We start from the raw sequence: 24,016 nt of genomic DNA on the forward strand, positions 1-24,016 counted from the left end.
TAGTGTCTGGCAGACTTTTCCATGAAGAGGAAATTTCAAAGACAGTTCCACCTATACTGGCAGTCTGTCAGTCACTTTCTTCTGTGTCCTGCGGAATGTCTGGCAGACTCTTTCATGAAGCAGGACAGTCTCACCTTTAGGCAAGTTCAACAGTCATTTTTCTGTGGCTCCTGCAAGTCCAGCCAAACAATTCAGGCAAGGGCAGTTTCTTGCCCAAATGGCTAGCAAACTCCACAAGGAGCCTCTTTGATACCCATCTTCCTCTTGAATTAATTGGTGCTGTTAGAAGTAGATGTGTCTCATTGTCATGAAAAGTCCTAAGTTATTAAAAACATTTTAAATGCCATATTCTGAAGGTCTCTGAAAGATTTGAAGAATACCTATCTAATGAAAATATATCTATATATATATCTAGAAAACCTAACTAAAATGACTACAAGCTTGACTATTATAAACGACTATCTATTAACTTGTATTTCTTAATTATACATTACATTTTTTTTAAAGATTTATTTATTTATTATGTATACAACATTCTGCCTTGATGTATGCCCGCACGCCAGAGGAGGGAGCCAGATCTCAGTACAGATGGTTGTGAGCCACCATGTGGTTGCTGGGAATTGAACTCAGGACCTCTGGAAGAGCAACCAGTGCTCTTAACCTCTGAGCCATCTCTCCAGCCCTATACATTACATTTTTAAATGAGCTACACAATCACAATACCTTAATCAAAAACAGAAATATACATAAAACAAGACTGACCTAAAATTTGTATCAATAGAACAAGATCCATATCAATGTAAATCTCTACAGTATATCCCCCTTTAAATGTTAACAAACATTTATAAACAATATTTGAAAAATTAGGTGTAATTCTCTCCAAACTGCTTTCTGCTTTTTTCATTGAGCAAAGCATTTTTTTTTGGGGGGGGGGGGGGGTGTTCATGGCAACCTTTCAGGGGCTCTTGATCAATCAAACCACATTAGTCTGGAAGGATTCCACAGGTTCTCATCATCTGTGGAAACAAAAGAAGAACCTCTTTTCCAAAGCAACATTTCATTAGATCCATTTTTTTAAAAAAAAAATTTATTTATTTATTATGTATACAATATTCTGTCTGTGTGTGTCTGCAGGTCAGAAGAGGGCACCAAACCTCATTACAGATGGTTGTGAGCCACCATGTGGTTGCTGGGAATTGAACTCATGACCTTTGGAAGAGCAGGCAATGCTCTTAACCACTGAGCCATCTCTCTAGCCCCTAGATCCATATTTTTAAGTCAAGAGACCTTTAAGATATATATGTTGGTTTAGCTTAGCAGCCTGTACAATGAAATGTCTCTTTGTACTTAGCTCCTTCACAGTCAAAAAATTCAAAGAAAAGACAATAATATACATAATTCAGACTTTTTTGTGTATATTTCATCTTTATGGGGCTTATTTGTTTTTACTCTGTTACTTTTTAATATTTATTTTATTATCTTCACTCCTTTAATTTATGATTGCTTGTACTCTGTCTCTTTATTTTTTTTAAATATTTATTTATTATGTATACAATATTCTGTCTGTGTGTATGTCTGCAGGCCAGAAGAGGGCACCAGACCCCATTACAGATGGTTGTGAGCCACCATGTGGTTGCTGGGAATTGAACTCAGGACCTTTGGAAGAGCAGGCAATGCTCTTAACCTCTGGGCCATCTCTCCAGCCCTACTCTGTCTCTTTAAAGACTGTTTTATTTTTTTAAAAAAACCATTTACCTCCTTTTATAATTGTACTATTTTTCTTCTCTCTCCCAAGCCTACATACATTTTTTAAACACACTATGTCTTATTTGGATTTTTTTTTTAATGTCTGAATCTGTCCTATCGTGTATTTGTATCTGAAATCCTTTTCTGTCCAGAAGTGCTTCTTAAGATGTTAAACACCGTTACTAGGACCAAGGCTGCTTTGCCTTTTGTCTCTGTCCAGTCCAACATGGCAAAGGTCCATTCACTGCCTCTGAGAGCCAGGGTCACAGCAGATGTGTGTTGCCATTAAGTAGCTTGTAGCACTCTGTTCACAAACCCCATTTAAATGCTCTGTAGCTGGGCTGCCTAAAGAGTCAGAGTTCATGCTAGCAGCAGGGCTCAGGAAGCTGCAGGTTCAAAACCATGTGGGTTTGTTTTTCTGTTTTTTGTTTTTGCTACCACTGAATCAGGAAAACCTCTCTTAAAGGAGCTACAGCATGCGACCAGCAAGTAGAGCCCATCTCAAAAAAAAAAAAAAAAAAAAATGCTGCTAAACTTTGTCTTTTAGTGTCTAGAATTCCTTTCCAAACTTTCTCAGGTTTTATGTGGATGTAGTCAGTCACATTGGGTGCCAATCTGAAGTGTGGAGGCTGCCTGTTTGTTCCCGGCTGTCCAGAACTGAAATAATCACACAGAAATTATACTAATCACAACACTGCTTGGCCTATTAGCTTATGCATATTCCTAGCTCACTCTTATCTCTTAAATTAACGCATTTATATTATTTTATATTTTACCACGACGCTCATGGCCTACCAGAAAGGTTCCAGCTGGTGGCTTCTGTCTTTCCCCTCTGGTGGCTCCATGGCATCTCCTTGATTCCGCCTTCTTTCTCCCAGCATTCAGTTTACTTTTCCCCCACCTAGCTCTGTTCTGCCCTGCTATAGGCCCAAAACAGTTTCCTTATTCGTTAATTAATAAAATCAACACATATGCAGAAGGACTTCCCACACCAGGATGGAACTCAAATCATCAGGCTTAGGAGCAAGAACCTTTACCCACTAAGCCAGATCATCCAGCCCCCACCCCTGCCTTTATATTTTATTGTTTTGAAGACAATCTGCTGAGGGTAACCTTAAACCTCTGATCCTCCTGACTCTACCATGAAGTGTAGAGTACAGATGTGCGCCACCACACCTTGTTCTGTGACGCTGGGGTGGTACCCAGGGCCTTGGACACGCTAGGCAAACACTGTGCCAGTTGAGCTGTATCACGAGCTTCTTTGTTTTTTTCAGGATTTATTTATTTTATTTTATGTGTGTGAATGTTTTGCTTGCATGTATGTTTATAAGCACATGTGTGCTTGGTGCCTTCAGAGGTCAGAAGACAGAATCAGACTCCCTGAAACTAGAGACACAGTGTGAGAGCTGACTAAACCCGGGTCCTCTGTGAGAGCAACAGTGTTCTTAGCCCCTGAGCCATCTCCCCGCCTCCCTCCCCCACCCCAGCAACAGTGTTCTTAGCCCCTGAGCCTTCTGCCTCCTTAGTACTGGGATTAAAGGTGAGTTTCACCCCTCACAGCCTTTCTCAAATACGTTTTCTTTGTGGATAGATGTTCCGTGTGAGGCTATATGATTATGTGAGTGTGACAAATGCCAGTGAGATGGTCGCTGCCAGGCCTGGCCACGACCAATCCCACGGACCCACTGGATAGAAGAGAAGTGACCCCTTCAAGGCCTCCAGCCACCACACAAGCTTGCTCACGCATGTTCCCTCCTCACACATACGGACACACAGAATGAATAACATGTAATAAAAGCTAAACAAGCCAGGCAGTGATGGTGCACGCCTTTAATCCCAGCACTCGGGAGGCAGAGACAGGCTGGTGGCTGTGAGTTTGAGGCCAGCCTGGTCTACAGAAAGAGTTCCAGGACAGACTCCAAAGCTCCAGAGAAACTCTGGCTCAACACCCCTCCCCTTATAAACAAGAACAAAAAAACAAGTAGGTTTGACCTTTTTCCAAAAAGCACTTCAGTCTTAGTCTGTAGAGGAGAGAAAGGATCATAAATTCAAGAAAGAAAGAAAAGGGGGGAACCACCAAACCCAGCTATGTTTGCCCCCCCAGTTCCTAGGAGGCGGAAGGGTCTGAGTCTGAGTCGTCTGGGCTATTCAGAGGGACACGTCTCAAGTAAGTTATATTTGTTCTTATATTTTTGACTGTATAAAAAATGATGAAGGCCCTCCAACTTTATTTCTTAAAGTGCATTTTCTTTCTTTCTTTTTTTTTTAATTTAATGTTGGCAGTTTCATGCATGGATGCCATGCATTGTGACCAGACTACCCATCCCTTGCCTCTTATCCCCCTCCTCATTCCTGTCGGACCTACTCCTTTCCAGTTGGTTCCCCTCCTGCTCTCACGCCTTTTTTCTTTTTTGTGCAGGTCTTGAGCACACAGCCACAGCGGCTGTGGGTTCGTGACTGCATGGGCTGCGTCATACCCCAAAAGCATCATTTTCTAGGCACTCCTCCCAGTTCTCCAGCTCCTACAATGTTTCCGCCCCCTTTTCCTGGGCCTGGGAGGGGAATTTTTCTTAGCATGTTTTTGCAAATCTCATTCATGTGTCACTCCACAGCCCGCCTACCTACTCCCTTCTGTCAGCTGCAATATCAAATACCACACAGTCTCTGGAAAATTCCACTGAGCACTGGGAAGAGACCGGCAGTGAAAAAGGCAGCTGATGTTTTCGTGTGAGAATTCTCACTCCGCCATTACTTCAGCATGATGTTCCCCCCACCCCTGCTTGTGTGTGTGTGTGTGTGTAGGCAAAGGCTGGTATGAGGTTTCTTCCTTAAATCATTCTCCACCTCAATTAAAAACAAAAAACAAACAAACAAAAAACCTGCCAGTGCATACATTTAATGCCAGCACTCTGGAGACAGGTGGCTCTCTGTGAGTTCGAGGCCAGCCTGGTCTGTTGAGCAAGTTCCAGGACAGTCAAAGCTGTTATACAGTGAAAGCCTGTCTTGAAAAACCAATCAACCAGTCAAATAAACAAAACAACAACAAAACAAACAAACAAACAAAAAAGTTAAGAAAATCATTACATTTATCTGTGTGTGTGTGTGTGTGTGTGTGTTACACCATGAATGTAGAGGTCAGGGGACAGCTTACAGGACCTTGCTCTCTCCTTTTTTGAGGTGGTCTTCTGATACTGGACACAGGTATTGAATACAGGTATTGAACCAGGTCCTCAGGCTTGGTAGCAAGCCTCACTACCCATTCAGCCAACTCACTGGCCCTCGACTTTCCTTTTTAATGCATGGCCTTTCGTTAAAGCTGGAGTTCACTATTTCAGACAGATTGGCTGGTCTAGCGAGCCCCAGGGAGCCTCCTGTGTCTGCATTTTCAGCACTGAGATTACAGGTGTGTACAGTCTTGCTAGTTTTTATGTCAGTGCTGTGGGACCAAACTCAGTACATTATGCCTCTGTGGTAATGCTGTGCTGACTAACTCTTCTCTCCAGCACCTCCCCCTACCCCAAATCCCAGCATCATGTAGCTCAGGCTGGACTGGCACTAGATAGTCAAAACTAACCTTGAATTCCTCATCCTCATTCCTCCATCACCAGAGTCTTGGGGTGCCAGGGCTCCAGGTGCTAGCACGCCAGACCCGTGGCCTCATTCGTAGGTTATTTATTTTCACCTTCCTCAAACGCAGGAATCAGAAGAGAATTTCACAGAACATTTTATATACTCCATTCTTCCAGCTGTTTCCATGGGAACCACAGGGGCTACAGCTAGGGCAGTCACAGGTCCTTCCTGGCTGGTCCCCACTTTTGCTTAGAGGGATCAGGATTCAAGTCTATCCTCGGATGCTCTGGAATTTTTGTACATGAAGGGGCTTCTGCTTCTTCAGTACTGCACCTTACCTTCTGGAAATTTATGAGGCCCTCATTCTCCACCCAAACTTACTTAAGAAAAACGAAAAGCAATCCAAGATCCCAGGCATGGTGGTACACACCTGTATTCCCAGCACTTGGGTAGCAAGGCAGGAGGATCCCGAGTTCAAGGATAGCGGGCGCTACATAGCTACAGTGTGTCTTAAACAAAATAAAACAACACGAAATTGCAAAGGCTTAGGCTGAGTGTATCCATGTATGCTTGCAATCCTAGCTCTGGGGAAGCAGCGGCAGGAGGATTCCAGGCTGTGTAGTCAGACTCAGTGTCCCCCTCCTGTCACAGACTTTCAAGCTGTATATAGACAGTTTGACAGATGCATATCACCATGTAAGCAATAACTTGGACACTGTATATTTTTAATTAAAAATTCATTACAGGGCTGGAGAGATGGCTCAGAAGTTAAGAGCATTGCCTGCTCTTCCAAAGATCCTGAGTTCAATTTCCAGCAACCACATGGTGGCTCACAACCATCTGTAATGGGGTCTGGTGCCCTCTTCTGGCCTGCAGGCATACACACAGATAGAATGTTGTATACATAATAAATAAATATTTTTTAAAAATTTATTACATTTATTTGTTTCCTCATTCATTGATTTACTTTATTTTGTATGTGTTTGGGGATACATGGGTACCTTGGAATGTGGAGGGGGCTTCAAAGGACAGCTTGTAAGAGTGAGTTCTGGTCTCCTTCCACTCTGTGGGTCCTGAGGGTGGAACTCAGGTCATCAGGCTTGGTGACAAATGCCTTAATCTGCTGAGCCATCTTGAAGGCTTTTTTTAAAAACTAAAAACCTTTAATTTTATTTACTATTATTGTGTGCCCGTGAGTGTGCATGAGTGACTGCCACGTGGATGTGGGGGTCACAGGAAAGCTTGCAAAAACGTTCTCTTCTTTCACTGTGGGTCCTCAGGCTTGTCAGCAGGGTCCTTTACCTGCTCGGCCATCTCTCCTGCCTGAATCATACAGAGCTGGGAGAGTGTGTCTGTTGTATGTTCATTTTCACGTGAGCTGTACCACAGCCACCCTCGGCAGATAGGAAATCTTGTCCCCGTGGGTGCAAATCACTCCATCGCCTATGCTCACATGCACACATCCCTAATGAGTTCCTCAGGACGAATTCCTGGAAGCCATCTGTGGCTGATGACTCGTTACAAACAAGAGAATGTACAACGGCCCTTTCGTCGCTTTGTGTAACGACACGTGCACATGATAGCACAGTCTACAGCCAGGTGTTGGGGGCCACTTCAAACAATCCCAGCAGCAGTTGGCTGAGGCAGGAGGATTGCTGAAAGTTCAAGAACAGCCTTGGCTACAGAGTGAAAGCCTGTTTCAAAACAAATGAACAAAACTCAGTGTAGGGACGGCAAGATGGCTCAGTGGGTAAAGGCTCTTGCTACCAAGCCTGAGCTTAACCCTTGTCCCACAAAAGTGGTAGAAGGACAGAACTGCCCCAGGTGTCTTTTCAGCTTCACACGCTTGCCAAGGCACATAGGTATTTGTATACACATGCACACACACACACACACACACACACAGAATGAAAAAATTAAAAAAAAATTTTTTTTAGAACCCAAGTCAAATAACCGTGTGTCTCTCAGGGGTGGATGGTGGATCTAATCTATTCGTAAAATTCCCTTCTGCTTTTTATTTCCTGACGAGGGCTACTGTGAAATGTCATCACGCAGGTATTTTGCCTTTGAGGCTGTCATGGCATTTCTGTCTGAGGACATCCATTTTAGGATCAGGAAGATGAAAGAAAAGCAGGGGAAACAGAGAGTAGGTGAGCGAGTTTGCGCAGCACACGGTTGCCATGGGAACTGTGCTGTCCACCTTCTTTCTGCAGAAGAAAACAAATAACAAAAGCCGGAGGAGGGTGGGAACCTGAGGGGGGTTTGTTCTGTTTATTTCTTTATTACTTAACAAATGCTTATGTAATGGCGAGCCTCGATAAACAACACACACAGCCAGACCCTCCCCCTGCCCTCTTGTGGGTTAGGGTCCCAAGGAGAACCCTTAGGAGGAGGAATAATGCTGTCACCATTTCACAGAGGAGCAAACAGGCCTGGAGAAGTTCTAGAAGATTCTTAAAGTGGCAGCTGGGAAGCGATAGGAATAGGGTACAAATCCAACAGTTAGTCTACTAGACACTGTAGAGTAGGGGACAGGCGGCTCAAGAGCCTTTTTAGGACTGGACCATGGGGATCGATCAGCGGGTCTCCCAGAGTTCAATTCCTGGTCCCACGTGGGAGATGAGGGAGCTGACCTCCTGCAAGTTGGCCTCTGACCTCCATACATGTGCTGTGGCACAGGCATGCATCACCCACACACAAACTATAAATACAACCAAGGATTTAAAAATAAAGGCTTTGGAAGATCTGAGTACAGTAGTTCATACCTATGATCCCAGCATTTGGGAGACTGAGGTGGGAAGGTTGCCAGGAGTTTGAGGCTAGCCTGGGCTACATAGTGATAACCCCGTCTCAAAACAAAACAAAAACACAAAATAAAAAAGGATCTAGGTGTGTTGGTATACAATTTTAATCCCAGCATTTAGGAGGCAGAGGCAGACAGATCTCTGTGAGTTTGAGGTTAACCTGGGCTACAAAGTGAGATCCTGTTTCAAAACAGAATATAAGAACATTCATGAGTGAAACCTAAATGATGACCCTCAGCTCATAAAGGACAGCTAGCCTTGGCATCCCTGGTTGGTATTGAGACATCTGTACCATGAAAAAAAAAAAAAGATGGAGCCTGTGTGAGGAGACATCTCCAAAGAACAATTTGGTTTGGGGCTTTATAAGCAGAGCTGCACTTGTCCCGCGGGAGTGGGGAAGCCATTCAGTTGGTAGAGTGCCTGCACAGAATGCAGAAAACCCTGGCCTCCACCCACCAGAAACGCATTAAAAATAACGCAGGCAAGAAGTCACACAGGCCAGTAATCTCAGTACTTGTTGATAGGGCAAAAGCAGGAGAATTTGAAGTTCAAGGTCATCCGAGGCTACTTGACAAGTTCAAGGCTACCTTGGTCTACAGGAGACCTTGCCTCAAAAAACAAAACCAAAGTAAATACCCCTTGTGGAAGCATCTACGCTTTCAAAGGCGATCTTTATCCCCTGTAGAGAGACTGATCCCCTTCAGTGGTGAATATGGCCCAGTGACTTTGTCCTTGCTCTTCACTTCGATCCCGAAGCACTCCTTCCCACCTGGCCCTTTAAGAGCAGATGCTGCGTTCACAACAGCAGAGACCCCAGCTGCTGCCTGCAGTGTTACTATGGAGACGGTGACTAGCAGGAGGGGGCGGGGAGGGGACTGGATCCGCGCAGGCGCAGTCTTAGGCTGCCTTACTGCAGCAGCCCCGCTGAACGTCTAGACCAGGGTGCGCGCTTCGCTCCAGACTTCGCGGGAGCGCAGGCGAGCTGCCGCTCCCACCCCCCACGCCCACCAGGTGCATTGATCGTCACCCTCCTGCATCCCACCAGCGGTGGCCTAGGCTGTCAGGGACAAAGGGAAGGGAGGAACAGCTCGGGCCAGCCGGGAGATCGGACACGTAAGTCCCCTGCGGACCCTCGGATTGCCCCGGGGAAATAACATTGCGTTCCGCTAGCCGGCAGGTAGCTAGAGCCCGGAGCCCCAAAACCTGAGCCTGAACCCGCGGGTGGCCCTTCCAGAGTAAGATTGACCAAGCCTGTGTTCCGCAGTCCACCCCTTCCTCGGGCTCCCTCCCACTCCAAGATTAGCCTCTCTACTGGGCAGCGCCATGACCATGAACCTTCTGCAAGATTGGTGCAAGGAGCTGGAAGTGGAGGTTCACAGGGCCCTGCTGATTACCGGCATCCCTGAGCGCCTGCAGCAGGCAGACATCGAAGCCACTCTGAGACCGAATTTGCAACCCCTGGGCAACTACAGGCTTCGGACTGTGAGAGCAGTGACCAAGGAAAAAGCTCAGGCCGCCTTGGTGGAGTTTGGGGCAGATATCGATCACTCTGCCATTCCCATCCATATCCGGGGAGATAATGGTATCTGGAAGATCCTGAGTAAGGACCGCGGGCAAGATGCTCGGGTCCTTAGGCAGATGAGGCGCCTGTTGCTCGATGAACGGCCCATGGATGACTTTAGAGAAATAGCTATCCCTCTGGTATTGGAGGCCCAAGCCCAGGCAAAGGGGTTGGGGAAAGAGGCCAAGAAGGCTGCTTCCTCCGAAGGGGCAGCCAGGAACGGCCGTCGGAGCCGTCGGGGAGGCAAGCGCAGATCTAGAACCCACACATTTACGGCTCAGAAGGGCAAGAAGAGGGGCCGGGGAGGGCGCCGAGCCAGGAGTGAGTCCGAAGACTCATCTGATGACAGCCTGGGCATTGTCATAGAGGAGATCTATGCAGAGGACCTGAGCGTAGACGAGGACCAGAGGGCTCTGTATGCCACGCTGCAAGCAGCCGCCAAAGAACTCACCAAGAAGTGGGCCTTCCGGGGGGACCAGGACGAAGGAGATGGCCCCCGAGAGTTTTTGGCACTTGTCACTGTCACCGACAAAGCTAAGAAGGAAGCGATCGAGAAAGACCTTCCTGGGACAGAGTCCATCTGCCTAAACATCAAAGATGAAAAGAGTGGAGTCCCTGATTTAGTTGCGCTCCTGGCTGTAAGAGATACCCCGGTTGTGGATGTAGATAGCGAGGGGGAGGAGGAAGATGAAGATGAAGAAGAAGAAGAGGAAGATGATGATGACGATGATGATGATGATGATGATTCCGACGGCGAGTCTCTGGAAAATGGAGAGCGAGGAAAAGAAGGGGTAGACAACCCTGAGTTTGTGGCTATCGTGGCTTATACCGACCCCGCTGACCCCTCTGCCAGAGAGGAAATGCTAAAAATCGCTTCTGTGATCGAGACCCTAGGCTGGGGCGATAAAAAAGACAAAAAAGATGTCCTTCCTCAAGTCCTGTCCGTCATGTCCAAGGACACCTCCGGGCCCAGAGTGAAGGTAGAGGAAGCAGGCCGCCAGGTGGACGCCATGGTCCTGAGGAAGGCGGAGGAAGATGGGAATCTTCTGGAATGTATTTCTACCTTGGCCGAAGCAGAGAACTGCCCCAAGGGAAAGAAGTCTGGTCTTGGTCTCCTCAGAGGCTGGACCGCTGAGGGCCACCAGGGTGGCCTCTTGGAGCTGGTGGCACTCCTGGCTGCGCAGGATATGGTGGAAGCTGTGAAGGAGGAAGAAGCCAGCAGGTGGGGCGGAGGTGGCAGTGGTGGCAGGAAGTGTGATCACAGCCAAGGTGGCTTATCCGATGTCCTGGCTTTCCTGGCCTCCCAGGAGAATCTAGAATCCAACGAGGAATCCGACGAGGATTCAGACACAGAATCAGAGGGAGATTCCGACGACACTGACAGTTCTGAAGAGTCAGAACCTGGTGACAGCGTGTCCAAGAAGCCTCGCGCCAAAAGAGCGCGCACGGGCTCCAAAAGCCTGGCTCCTGCTGGCGCCACCGCGGTCTCCACCGCATCCAGGGCACGCAAAACCCGCAGGAGTGGCCGAGGTCGTGGTCGGGGCGTCACTCCAGAGAAGAAAGCCGGGAGCGGGGCTGCACCCGAAGACCACGCGGGGAACAAGAAGAAGAAGGGGTCTGCAGGCGCCGGGGCCCGTGCCAGGGCTGGCGAAGCCAAGGGACAGCCAGCTGCTGTTCCCAAGTCTACCCGCGGGAAGAAAGCTCGTCGGGGCCCAAGGCGGGCGCCCAAATGCCGTTAGTGCCACAGATGCCACTACGAGCCCTGTCTCTTGTGTGTGGACCCCTTTCCCCTCCTACTATTCTCTCTCCTCCCTGCTTCCCCCTCTCGCTTAACCGCGTGCATTTGCTTTGTGTTCTGCTGCGTCCCTGGCTGGCTATGACCGGTGCCCAGCCTTCCCTCTTAGTTCCATGAACAGATGGCGTGAGCGATCGTGATGGCCGAAGCCTTGATACGACAAAGAAAAAAAGAGACAAGACACTTGGATGCAGTGGCCAGTGGGTGCAGAGAAGATGCAGTCCTGGAAGACTCTGGAGGGGCTCTGCTGTGCATCTGGAGCCCCAGTGTGAGTGTGGGTGGGTGCCTGGCACCCCTACCTGCCCATTCTTCCAGGAACCTGCTTCTGGCCAAACAGCTGGGATGACTGTGAACCACCTCTGGCCTGACGGGGCCTGGGGGTGAAACAAGAGAGAGTTGGGCATTATAGGCATTCGCTGAGTTTGGAAGGGCTAAGGGCCGTGTGTGTGTGTGTGTGTGTGTGTGTGTGTGTGTTTGTGTTTGTAATGTATGTGTGTGTATGTGTGTATGTGTGTGTAATGTATGTGTGTATGTGTGTGTAATGTATGTGTGTATGTGTATTGTGTATGTGTGTGTAATGTATGTGTGTATGTGTGTTTATGTGTGTGTGCATATGTGTGTGTGTGTGTGTGTGCGCGTGTGTGTGTTGAAGGGAGGGTACTCCAGAAGTGCAAGTCTGAGGGGCTGGGAGGAGGAGGAACAGAAATAGAAGAAGAGGGGGAGGAAGGCTGGTGGGGGATGAGGAAAGGAAGAGAGGGGAGGGAGAGGAGGAGGAGAGGTGGTGGTATTAGCCCACCCATCCTAGGCTCTGCAGGTGGCTCCCCCACCAGCCCTTGTCTAAAGGTTGAACTGGTAACACTCTGCCAATGTGTTCTGATTTTGAAAAACTCACAGGAAATCCAGATTTCTGGCTTCTCTGGGCAAGCCCTTCCCCTCCCTCTGTGGCGCCCCAACTCAATCGCACCAGCTGTCCCTGGCCACTCCTCAGCTGTTTGCCCTTGTAACTCTTGACTTAATATGACAATGGAGTCCCTTGTCCATTCCCCCAATTACCACGTTCAGTAAATACCCCAGGTCTCCTTAAAGGGCCAAGGGCCCCATTGCAGGAAGCAGTTGCTCTCCCCCATCCTGGTCTCCACCCCCATAATCCTGGCTGACCCTGGCCAGGCTGCAGCCCACTGCTGTCCCTGAGAGCAACCACTTCAGCTGTGTTTTCCTGTAGTGCTATGTGCCAAAGCCTGGCTGCGCAGTTCTGTGTTACGCTGTGTAGATAATGCCTTCCCTTGCACAGCACTTTCACCCTCTTGTTCGTGCGCACGTGTGTGTATGTGTGTGTCCAAGTTTCTATCCCTAGGAAGTGACCAGTTCGTGGTGCCTGGACCCTCGAGGATGTAAGAGAAGTTCTGACCTGCCCTCACAGCCCAAACTGGACAATCCAACCCTGTGACAGGGACATACAGAAACTGCAAGGGCTGTGGGTACCTCTTTGTACTCAGAAGCAGCTATCCCCTCGCTTCCGAGGACCAGTGACAATGAAGGGACGGATGGAGAAGCAGGCCAGAGTGGCCTGTGACTGGAGAGGAAGCCTCTCTTCATGTGGGCTGATGGACTTGGGGTCTGGTGGAATTCCTGAGTAACCTGTGGCTGGGGAGGGCCCCACATGTCACCTCTTCCTGCATAGTTATAGGTACCTGTCCTTGTGCGCCATGTGAGCCGGGATCCTCCAGTGAAACAAAATGAAGCACCTTTTGGCTGTTGTTTCTGTGGTCTGAACAATGGTGTGCATGTGGACCGGGCTGAGTGGCATGCCTTGCCATCATGGCTGACCCTCATCCCTGGCTCCTTCTCCCTGCCCCTCCACACTCCAATTCACCTGGAACCTTGCCACTTTTATTGAGCCCTTCTTCCCCATGGGCCCTGATATAGCTCACATTTGTCCTCAGTCCCCCGTTTCCAAGCCTTGTCCCAGTCTCTACTGGGGACCCCAGAGCAAAGTCCTACAGCACAGCTTGGGGTTTTAGCTTGGTCTGCATTTCACTGCCAGGAATGGGCATGGTGGCCCACGGGGACTGCCTTGGCAGCCTTGTCTGTCACCTGGCAGTGCCACCTCTCTCTTCACAGGCTAGCCGAGCTTGGTATGTCTCCACAGCTCCAAGCCAAATATTTTACAGAGATCTGGACCTTCTTTGTCCAACAGTGTCACCACTGGCCACCAAGGAGCCACTTACTTTACGTAGAATCTACACGAAATAAAGCGAAACATCTGCATTATTTTGGCAGTCCCATCCATGTGGGCTCAAGTGCTTCACGTGGCCAGTGGTGCCACATTGCTCATTATAGGTACAGGGCATCTCTATGGTCACTGAAAGTTTTTATCATTGTGGTCCACACATGGTATCTCCTCCGATCCCTGCCTCATTTCCCACAATCCCTTCTGAGTCTTTTAGTGACTTTAATCCTCTAGGTCCTAAGATATAAGGCTTGCTCCTACCTCAGGGTCTTTGCACACGCTTTTCCAGCTGCCTGGAATGCCCTTCCCCAGGACATATCACTTCAGATATCACATTACCAAGGAGGGCTCCCTGATGACCCTATTTAGAAAGTGACGCTCTCCATAGTGAGAACTCTAACTGCACCTTGACACACTTACCGACTACATAAATGGGCGCTTTTAGGGGTGCAACACGAGGATGGGTACATCGCTCATGATGAAATAGCAGCTCTCTTCCTGCGTTTGGAGGTACCTCTTCTGAAAAGCTGACAGCCTGGAACCCAGGTCACTGGAGTCTGGAGACCCCAAACCCAGAGGCAGTTTTGCTGAAGACAGTTCAGGGGGTTTGGTTTGTCCGTGTTGCTGCTTTCTGCTGCTGCCTTCAGGATCGAGCAGTCTTCCTCCCCAACTTTTCCAGCCCTAGTGCACCATCCAAGATCAGTAGCCAATGAGGCTAGGTCTTTGGGGTCCTACCTGGCTAGGGGAAAGTGGGTGAGCAGGTGGAGGGAGCAGAACCTCTTAGAGTCAGCTCGCAGCAGAGGGAGTGGGGTGTATCCCACAGCCTCCCCAGCGCCTATCACTGTGCGGCTAACAGTGTAGTTCCGATTGGCAGAGGGTTGTTGACTAGTTACAACGAATAACTCGTTTGCTTTGGCTAAACCAGACCCCAGATGCACTTGGTGAGGAACGTTCCAGAACCATAAGGTCTCTGGAGGGAGCCGAGGGGCCAGTAAAGAAAAGCAGAAGGAGCTGTGAAGTGGAGGCCCTGAGGTTGCCCGGGGGTCGGGAGGGAGGGTGTCAGACTCAAAGTCGTGAGCTGAAGCGGATGCAACCTACAGGGAGCCCCAAGTGACGTAGGTGGGTGGGGCTCGGCTGCGCCCTGGCGGCGGGAAAAGCAACCTTAGCGCACGCTGCGCAATGCGGATTCCTCCAGGCTGCGTTCCTAGGTGCAGGTGCGTTCCTGGGAGAAACGACAGGTGACGTACTCCCTAGATAAAGATAAGATCTATGTGTTAGAAATCCGGAGCTGCTGACTGGAAAAGGCCCCCAAGGCAGAAGCCTGTGGACAGCAGAGGCAACAGAGGCCTGTGGCAGGTACATGCCTGAGGGGAGAAGCATCAGCTGAGAGGCCCCAGCCAGTGCAAAGCAAAAGCTACAAGGCAGGCAAGCGACATCAGCGTGTCATTAACTGGTCCCTTCTGTGCAAGGATCAAAGCTGGGCATCGGGGGAAGCAGTGTCACCAAAAGACCATTTAGCCTCATGTAGCAGCGCACATCTGTAATCTGAGTACTCAGGAAGCGAAAGCAGGGGGAGCAGAAGTTCCAGGTGAGCTGGGGCTGCAAGACAAGACCCAACTCTCGATGGGCCTAAGGCATGGAGGTGCTTGCGAGCAAGGATAGAACCTGAGTTCTATTCCAACTGAACTCTGACCTACAAACGTGAGCCATGGCAGGAGCATGTCCAAACACACACACACACACACACACACACACACACACACACACACTCTCATCCCACCCCACTCCACCACCACCACCCCAAAATACAGTGAAAGAACAAACAAGGAAACAAAAACCCTAGTAGAAAACTTCAAAACAAAAGGCCACCTGGCTCTAGCCGGGCTGCTGGCTAATAGAATTCTAGAGAGCCGAATTTAGGAAGAGGAAGCTCGGGGTGGAGTGATCCATGCAGATTTTCTGGATGTATGTCTTTGCCTGGCACCTCATCTGTCCTGTCTCACAGCTCTCTCAGATAAGGACATCAACGCTGGAGATTCCTAACGTCGTGAATAGGTGCAACAAAGGGAAAGTGAGGGTTCTGGGGGGCCCTATAACGTCACCCCTTCCGGTATCCAAAGTCTGGTGTCTACAAGAAGCCCAGATCCTTAGTGAAGACTCCTCCCATTTCCCCCAGGATGCTGCTCCTAGCATTCAGTTACACAGAGGCGGCAACTCACAAGAGCTGCAGATGCCCCATTGTACCACGAGAGGGCGCTCAGGGCCCGCGGGTTCAAACCACATGCTCACCACCATTTCCCCGTGCAATTGGCATGGAAACCCAGAGTCAAGGTCTGAGCCTGGCTGCTTCAGGAGCTCCTGGGAATCTGCGAGAAAATTCATATTTCTGGGCCCACCATGGATCTACTGAGCCATTTTGCGGATGGGCTTCCTAAATCTGTTGTCAAAAGCTACCCAGGTGACTGGAGGACATGGCCATTCTGAGAATGGCTACTCTGGTGCCTGTACCTTGAGATCTGATGCTTGACTCCAAGTTACCCAGTAGAACTACACACAGAACCTTTTCGTTTTAAGGCAGGCTCTCTCTATGTAGCCCTGTGTAGTCCAGTCTGGCCTCCAGCTCACAGAGATCCCGTTTCTATCTCGAAGTGCTGGGGTTAAAGATGTGCACCACCACGCACGGCCATGCACTCCGTGCCTGTAGGAGCTATATAAATAATGGGCTGTCTTGCGCCCTAAAGGAGCGTCCTATGAGCAGGTGGCTCAGCTCTGACCTGGGTCCTCCTTCAGGAGTGGAGTGTTTGCTTTGATGAGGAAGCCCCTCCAATACATAAAACAAGAAGGGGGGGGCGGCTGGAGAACGCAGGAAGTCTTTTCTCTTTTGGGATGACAGCTCTCTCCTATTCGTGGGTTCTGTGCCATTTTTCTTTCTGGTGACATCAAGAGGCATTGAGGTTGGTACAGATAGAGGATGAATTAGAGCCTGACTTTTGGGGCTTCCTCCCTGGACACCCATTTCTTTCAGAACTAAAAGTCCAGAGGTATCAATCACGTATTTGGGACTGGCCTGAAGGCACCACCTACACCTCCTAAGATGACCAAAGTACCAAACACCCTTAGTATTCGGAGACAATTTATGGGAGAAATGCTTCAGACTTATAGCTTCAGAGAGAACTTGGTCCATCGTGCTGGGCAAGGCATAGCCGCATGGAATAATAACAGAGCCTGTTGCCATGGTGACAAACCCAGAAGCAGAGATACCACTGCTAGAACACAGGGGGATAGGACCTCCAAAGCCCGTCTCTGGTGACCTACTGCTGGCAGTCAGACCTTGACTTCTAAAGGCTGTACAGCCTTTAAAAGAAAGCCTCAAGCCCGTTGTGGCAGCATATTCTAGTAGGCTGATGCTGGAGAGGTGGAGGCAAGAGACTCATGAGTTCAAGGCTAGCCAATCTACAGGGCTAGGGAGACGGCTCAGTTGGTAAAATGCAGGCTATACAAACTTGAGGATTCAAGTTTGGATTCCCAGTATTCTGGTAAAAAATTGGATGTGGCCAGCATATGCTTGTACTCCCAGCACGGGGGACACAGAGACAGAAGTGTTCCTGGTCCTGGCCAGACAGTCTAGCCAAATTGACAAGCTCCTGGTTAGTGGGAGACCCTGCCATAAAAAGTAGGGTATAGGTTGGGAGGTGGCGGTGCATGCCTATAATCCCAGAGCTCAGGAGGCAGAGGCAGGCGGATCTCAGTGAGTTCGAGGTCAGCCTGGTCTACAGAGCTAGTTCCGAGACAGTCAGGACAGTTACACAAAGAAGCCCAATCTTAGAGAGAGAGAGAGAGAGAGAGAGAGAGAGAGAGAGAGAGAGAGAGAGAGAGAAGGAAATCCAAACCCAACCACTGGCGAGGAGGCCGGAAGTCCGCATCAGTTGTAGTCCCTCATGGCTCTCCACTTGCACTTTTGAGATCAGGTCTCTCACTGATGTGCATCTCCTAGTTTCAGCTGGATGGCTATTCAGTGAGCCCCCAGGACCTGCTTCTCTCTATACCCCCTATTCCTGGGCTGGGGTTACAGATCTGTTCCCCTGCACATGGCTTTACATGGGTGCTGGGGATTCGAACTCAGGTCTGAATGTTTGTGAAATAAACACATTACCTATTAAGTCACCTCCCTAACACTGGCTTATATTTAAAAATTATTTTTTGTGGTGCAGTGAACAGAATGCAGAGCTTTATACCTGCTGAGCAAGTGCTCTACCACTGAACCATACGTACCGTTCCTGCATTGGGGGATTCTAGACAGGGCTCTGCCACTGAGCCACGCCCCCAGCCCCTCACTGGGGGATTCTAGGCAGGGGCTCTACCACTGAGCCACACCCCAGCCCCTCACAAATGAGAGAAGCCTACCTGACTGTGTTTTGTGCATTTGGTTGGTGAGTCTCTTAGCAATGTGTTTTACACTGTTGGGGCTCAAGTTTTCATCTGTGAAACATTCTAGGAAATGATTTTAGCATTTACTTGGCTGCTGTAACCATGAAGGTAACCTCAAACTTGTGGTCACTTGAAGGCAATTTTAAGGGTGGGGGTGGGGGGAAACAGCAAATGTTAAAGATCTTGCCATGTAAGTACGAGGAACTGAGTTAGTGTCCAGCATCATATGAAGGCCTGGCACGGTGTTCCTGTAATCCCAGTGCTGGGAAGGAGGATTCTGGATCCTGGGACTTGCTGGGCAGTCAGCCTTGCCGAATCAGTGGGCTCTGGGTACAGTGAAAGAACATTGCTTTTCCAGAGGTCCCAGGTTCGATTCTCAGCTCCCACCAGGTGGCTCTCAACTTTCTGTAACTCCCTTTCTAGGGAGTTCAGACACCATCTGGCCTCAAGGAAGACACACCTATGTCAACTGCTGGCTTCCACATGCACACACATGTACAAACACCTGCACATACACAGATACACACACATAGACACACATAGACACAATAACTTTGTACTGACTGGTTTTGTGTGTCAAGTTGACACAAGTTAGAGTCTTTAGAGGGAGCCTCATTTGAGGAAATGCCTTCATGACATCCAGCTGTAAGGTATTTTCTCAATTGGTGATCAATGCAGGAGGCCCACACATGGTGGGCGACATCATCCCTGGCTTGCTGGCCCTGGGTTCTATAAGAAGATAGTCTGGCTGGACAGTGGCCGCACACATATTTAATTCCAGCACTTGGGAGGCAGAGGCAGGTGGATCTCTGTGAGTGCAAGTTCGGCCTGGTGTACAGAGTGAGTCCCAGGACAGCCAGGGCTACGCAGAGAAACCTTGTTTTGGAGAGAAAAAAAAAAGAAGAAGAAGGTGGCCTGAGCAAGCCATGGGAAGCAAGCCAGTAAGCAACTTCCCTCCATGGCCGCTGCATCAGCTCCTGCCTACAGGTTCCTGCACTATTTGATGAACAGTAATGCCAAAGTGTAAGTCAAATAAGCCCTTTCCTCCCCAACTTGTACTTTGGTTGTGGTTTTCCGTCACAGCAATAGAAATCCTAGTGCAAACTTGAAAAGTCATGGACTAGGTGCCTGGAAGTGGTAATGCATAACTCGGGAGGCACTCAGGAGGCAGGTGGAGCTCTGACTTTGAGGCCAGCTTGGTCTATAGAGGTAGTTCCAGGACAGCCAGGACCGTTACACGGTGAAAACTGTCTCAAAAAACCAAATAAAAAAGTTGTGGATTAGATAATGTACTGAAATTTGCCCCAGCTGGTTTAGGAATCAGTAACGCGTCATGAGGAAGAGTGAACGGACACTGGGGACAGTCGCACCCCCAGCATTCATTATTACAGTCTCTTTCTTTTCTTTTTCCATATAGGCTTTCTCTGTAGCTGTTTTGGAGCCTGTGCTGGAATTCACTCTATAGACCAGGCTGGCCTCCAACTCACAGATATATGCCAGCCTCTGCCTCGCAAGTACTGGGATTAAAGGCATGCACCACCACTGATTGGCTCAGAGGATGACTTTTGAGAGTCCATTTTCTCCTCCCACCGTCCTGGGGATGGAACTTGAATCATAAGGCTTAGTGGCAAGTGCCTTTCCCCTCTGAACCATCTTTCTGGCCCCAGAAGACCCTGTGTGCTTTTCTCATTCCACATCCCTCCTGTCCCAGGCTGTGCCCCTTGTGACAGCATTTCTGTTTTTGTAGCACAGGCTGTACAGCCTCACTATATAGCCCAGTCTGGCCTTGCACTTGTGGCAATCCTCCTGCCTCAGTCTCCTGAGTGGTGATATTACAGTGGTGAGTTTATTTCCTTAATTTTCTATAAATGTGTGGGCTTCTTGCCCAACTGTGATTCTCTCAACATAGTGGGCTGGACTATTTTTGAAATATGTATGAAGGCAATACTGCTGCTGTTGTCTTCGATAGTTTCATGTTAACTTGACACAAGTTGGAGTCATCAGAGGAGGGAACCTCAATTAAGCAAATGCCTCTAGGGCTGTAGAGAGGGCTCAACGGTTAAAAGCACTGGTTGCTGCTCTTCCAGAAGTCCTGAGTTCAATTCCCAGCAACCACATGGTGGCTCACAAACATCTGTAATGAGATCTGGTGCCCCCTTTTGGCCTGCAGGCATATACGCAGGCAAAACACTGTATACAATAAATCTTAAAAAAGAAAGAGAATGCCTGCATGGTGTGCTGTAGGCAAGCCTGTAAGACACTTTCTTTCTTTCTTTCTTTCTTTCTTTCTTTCTTTCTTTCTTTCTTCTTTCTTTCTTTCTTTCTTTCTTTCTAGATTTATTTATTTTTTATTATGTATACAGTGTTCTGCTTGCACACCAGAAGAGGGCACCAGATCTCATCATAGATGGTTGTGAGTCACCACGTGGTTGCTGGGAATTGAACTCAGGTTCTCTGGAAGAGCATGAAGTGCTCTTAACCTCTGAGCCATCTCTCCAGCCCCTGTAAGGCATTTTCTTAAGTAATGATTAATGGAGGAGGGTCAAGCCTATCCTGGGTTGTACCGTCCTTGGGCTGGTGGTCCCTGGTTTTTATGAGTAGGCCATGAGAAGCAAGTCAGTAAGCGGCATTCCTTCACAGCCCCTGCACCAGCTCTTGCCTCCACGTCCCTGCCTTGTATGAGCTCCTGCCCTGACTTCCTTTGGTCGTGAATAATGATGTGGAAGTGTAAGCCGAATAAACCCCTTTCTCCCCAACCTGCTTTAATCATGGTGCTTCATCACAGCATTAGTGATCCGGACTAAAAACAACAAAACAAAAGGCCCTGCCCGGGTTCCTGGTTTTGTGGCTACAGCTTCTCTCTGGAATGCTGCTCCAGAGCAAGCCAACTGCCAGAGTGCTTATTCCCAGGCAGTTCAGGCCGGCAGCTGACGCTGTAACAAGAGCCTCACCCCCAAGCCGGGTGGTGGTGGCGCACGCCTTTAATCCCAGCACTCGGGAGGCAGAAGCAGGCGGATCTCTGTGAGTTCGAGGCCAGCCTGGTCTACAAGAGCTAGTTCCGGGACAGGAACCAAAAGCTACGGAGAAACCCTGTCTCGAAAAAAAAAAAAAAAAAAAAAAGAGCCTCACCCCCTCCACATAATCTTCGGATTTTGTCAGTTATTTACCGAAACCTGGTGAGAAGAAACTCAGAAAGGGCCAGGATAAAGTTGCCAAGATGAAGCTGCTGAACCACTGGTTTATTTTCTTTTCCCCCATATATAGACACATACACAAAATATGTAAACACCTGAATAATTGTAATAAAAGCCAAGGTTATCTATGACTTTCACACAAGCACTGTGACATGTGCACACTTGCTCCACACATACATACCTCATATGTGTTCTTCCGTGTATGCACACATACACACTAATGATAAAAATTTAAAAACAGGGGCTGAAGAGATGGCTCAGTGGTTAAGAGCATTGACTGCTCTTCCAAAGGACCTGGGTTCAATTCCCAGCACCCACATGGCAGCTCACAACTGTCTGAAGATCCAGTTGCAGGGGATCTGACACCTTCACACCAATGCACATTAAATAAACCATAAAAAAATGTTTAAAAATATTTAAAAACAGAGTAAGTATGTTAGGGTCATTTTGGAAGTTCTGTTCCAATGACAGTAAAATTAATTTAACTGATCTGGTATGAAATTCAACTCAGCAACTCAAATAACAATTTAAAAGATTAGCTTTTTAATTTTTTACTTATGTGTGTTTGTATGTGTTTGAGCTCACGGAGGCAGAGTACGTTGAATCCCTTAGAGCTGGACTTCTTACAGGCAGCCAGGGATGACTGATATGGGTGCTGGGAACTAAACTCAGGCCCTCTGCAAGAGTAGTACATGCTCTTAACTGCTGAGCCATCTCTCTAGCCCCACAAAAAGGAAATGAAAAACACTTTATTTTATGTGTGGGTGTTTTGTCTATGTATGTATGTATGCCCACCACATGTATGCGGTGCCTTGAGGAAGTCAAAAGAGGGCGTTGGGCCCCCTAGAATTGGAATTGCAGATGGTTGTAAGCCACCATGTGGATGCTGGAAATAGAACCTGGGTGTTCTGGAAGAGCAGTCACTGTTCTTGAGAGCCGAGTCATCTTTCCAGCCCCTGCCGTTTTTTAAAAATTAGAAATTGTTGTTTATTATTATTGTGTTTGTGAGCTTGGGCACCCATGTGCCATGGTATTTGTGTGGCTGTCCAGGGATGGAACTCACTGGCCTGGGGGCCATTGTGATGACTGAGTGCTTATTCTCAGGTAGTTCAGGCCGGCAGCTGGAGCTGTGAGAAGGCCCAGGCCCCTGAGGGTGGTGCCATTGGCTGATGGTCATGGTGGCACTCAGGCCTTTAATCCCAGCCCAAAGCAGGGGAAGGCTGATCTCGGTGAATTTGAGGGCAGCCTGGTCTACAGAGTGAGTTCCAGGACAGCAGAGATCCATAGAGAAATCCTGTCTTGAAAAACAAAAACAAAACAAAGAAACAAACAAAAAAGTGAGAGAGAGAGAGAGAGAGAGAGAGAGAGAGAGAGAGAGAGAGAGAGAGAGGAGAGAAGTAGACTTCTTCCATGTTCCTCCAGGTTCCTGCTGGAGTTCCTAGGCTGACTTCCACAACAATGGGCTTTTGCCTAGAAATGTAAGATGAAATAATCCCTTTCCTTCCTTCACTGGCTGGTTTTGTGGGTCGGTGCGACAGGAACTAGAGCCATCAGAGAGGAAGGAGCCTCACTCGAGGAGACAGATGCCTCTATGAGACCCAGTTGTAAGGTGTTTTCTCACTTAGTAAGGGCTCAGCTCGTGGTGGGTGGAGCTATCCCTGGGTTGCTGGTCCTGGATTCTATAAGAAGGCAAAAGTCAGGGAAAGCAAACCAGTAAGCAGCACCCTCTACGGCCTCTGCATCAGTTCCTGCCCTGCTTGAGTTCCTGTCCTGACTTCCACTGATGCCTAATGAAGCTAAGGTGTAAGCAAATAAACCCTTTCCTCCCCAACTCACCTTACGGTCGTGGCGTTTTGTGGCAGCATTAGGAACCCTAACTAAGACTTTTTTTTTAATTTATTTATTAATTATGTATAACAGTATTCTGTCTGCATGTCTGCTGCAGGCCAGAAGAGGGCACCAGATCTCATTACAGATGGTTGTGAGCCACCATGTGGTTGCTGGGAATTGAACTCAGGACCTCTGGAAGAGCAGGCAGTGCTCTTAACCTCTGAGCCATCTCTCTAACTTCTTCCAAGCTGCTGTTGGTCACAGTGCTTTATTACAGCTGCGGAAAGACGGTGAGACACTGGGCATGTGAGGAATCAAGTTAAACGGAAGATCCTTGAGCACAAGAGGATATCCCTGACATAACACAGGACAAGACGATGTCAGTGGACCATCTCTGTCCCCGAGGTGGGCGGGTGAGCACAACTTTTTGGAAAAAGGGAATCTAGGAGGAACCCATTACCCCTGTTTTGGTTACTTTTACTTATTGTGACTATGATTATTATTTGTTGACTTGACACATGTTAGGTTCTTCTGAGAAGAGGAAACCTGGACTGAAAAAATGCCCCTATCGGATTGGCCTGGAGTCAAGCCAATTGACAACTGATGGGAGGGCTCAGCCGACCGTGGGCAGTGCCACCCCTGGGCTAATGCTTCTGGGTGTACAGGAAAGCAGCCGAGCAAGCCAGTAAGCAGTGTTCCTCTATGGCCTCCCGTGAGCCTCTGACCAAGGTTCTTGCTCCAACTTTTCTCAGTGAAAACCCTTTGCTTCTCAAGTTGTTTTTTGGTCATGGCATTTTTATCACAGCAATAGAAAGCAAACTAAGACCCCCTAAACTTTCTCTGGAGTTGGTATTTCTA

The 24,016-nt window shown here is 48.5% G+C and overlaps 1 protein-coding gene across 1 annotated transcript; it reads left to right on the plus strand.

Annotated features, from left to right (window-relative positions):
* Positions 1-9,018: 9,018 nt before the first annotated feature.
* Positions 9,019-13,236, plus strand: Pnma8b (PNMA family member 8B). Its single transcript, XM_057762968.1, has one exon. The coding sequence runs from the start codon at positions 9,444-9,446 to the stop codon at positions 11,418-11,420; it is 1,977 nt and encodes a 658-aa protein (XP_057618951.1). The 5' UTR covers positions 9,019-9,443; the 3' UTR covers positions 11,421-13,236.
* Positions 13,237-24,016: the final 10,780 nt, after the last annotated feature.

The sequence above is a fragment of the Chionomys nivalis genome, chromosome 2 (assembly GCF_950005125.1).
Source record: "Chionomys nivalis chromosome 2, mChiNiv1.1, whole genome shotgun sequence".
NCBI lineage: Eukaryota > Metazoa > Chordata > Mammalia > Rodentia > Cricetidae > Chionomys > Chionomys nivalis.

Excerpts from the sequence above, each read along its gene's own strand:
- Pnma8b (XM_057762968.1), top strand. The coding sequence starts at position 9,444 with ATGACCATGAACCTTCTGCAAGATTGGTGCAAGGAGCTGGAAGTGGAG.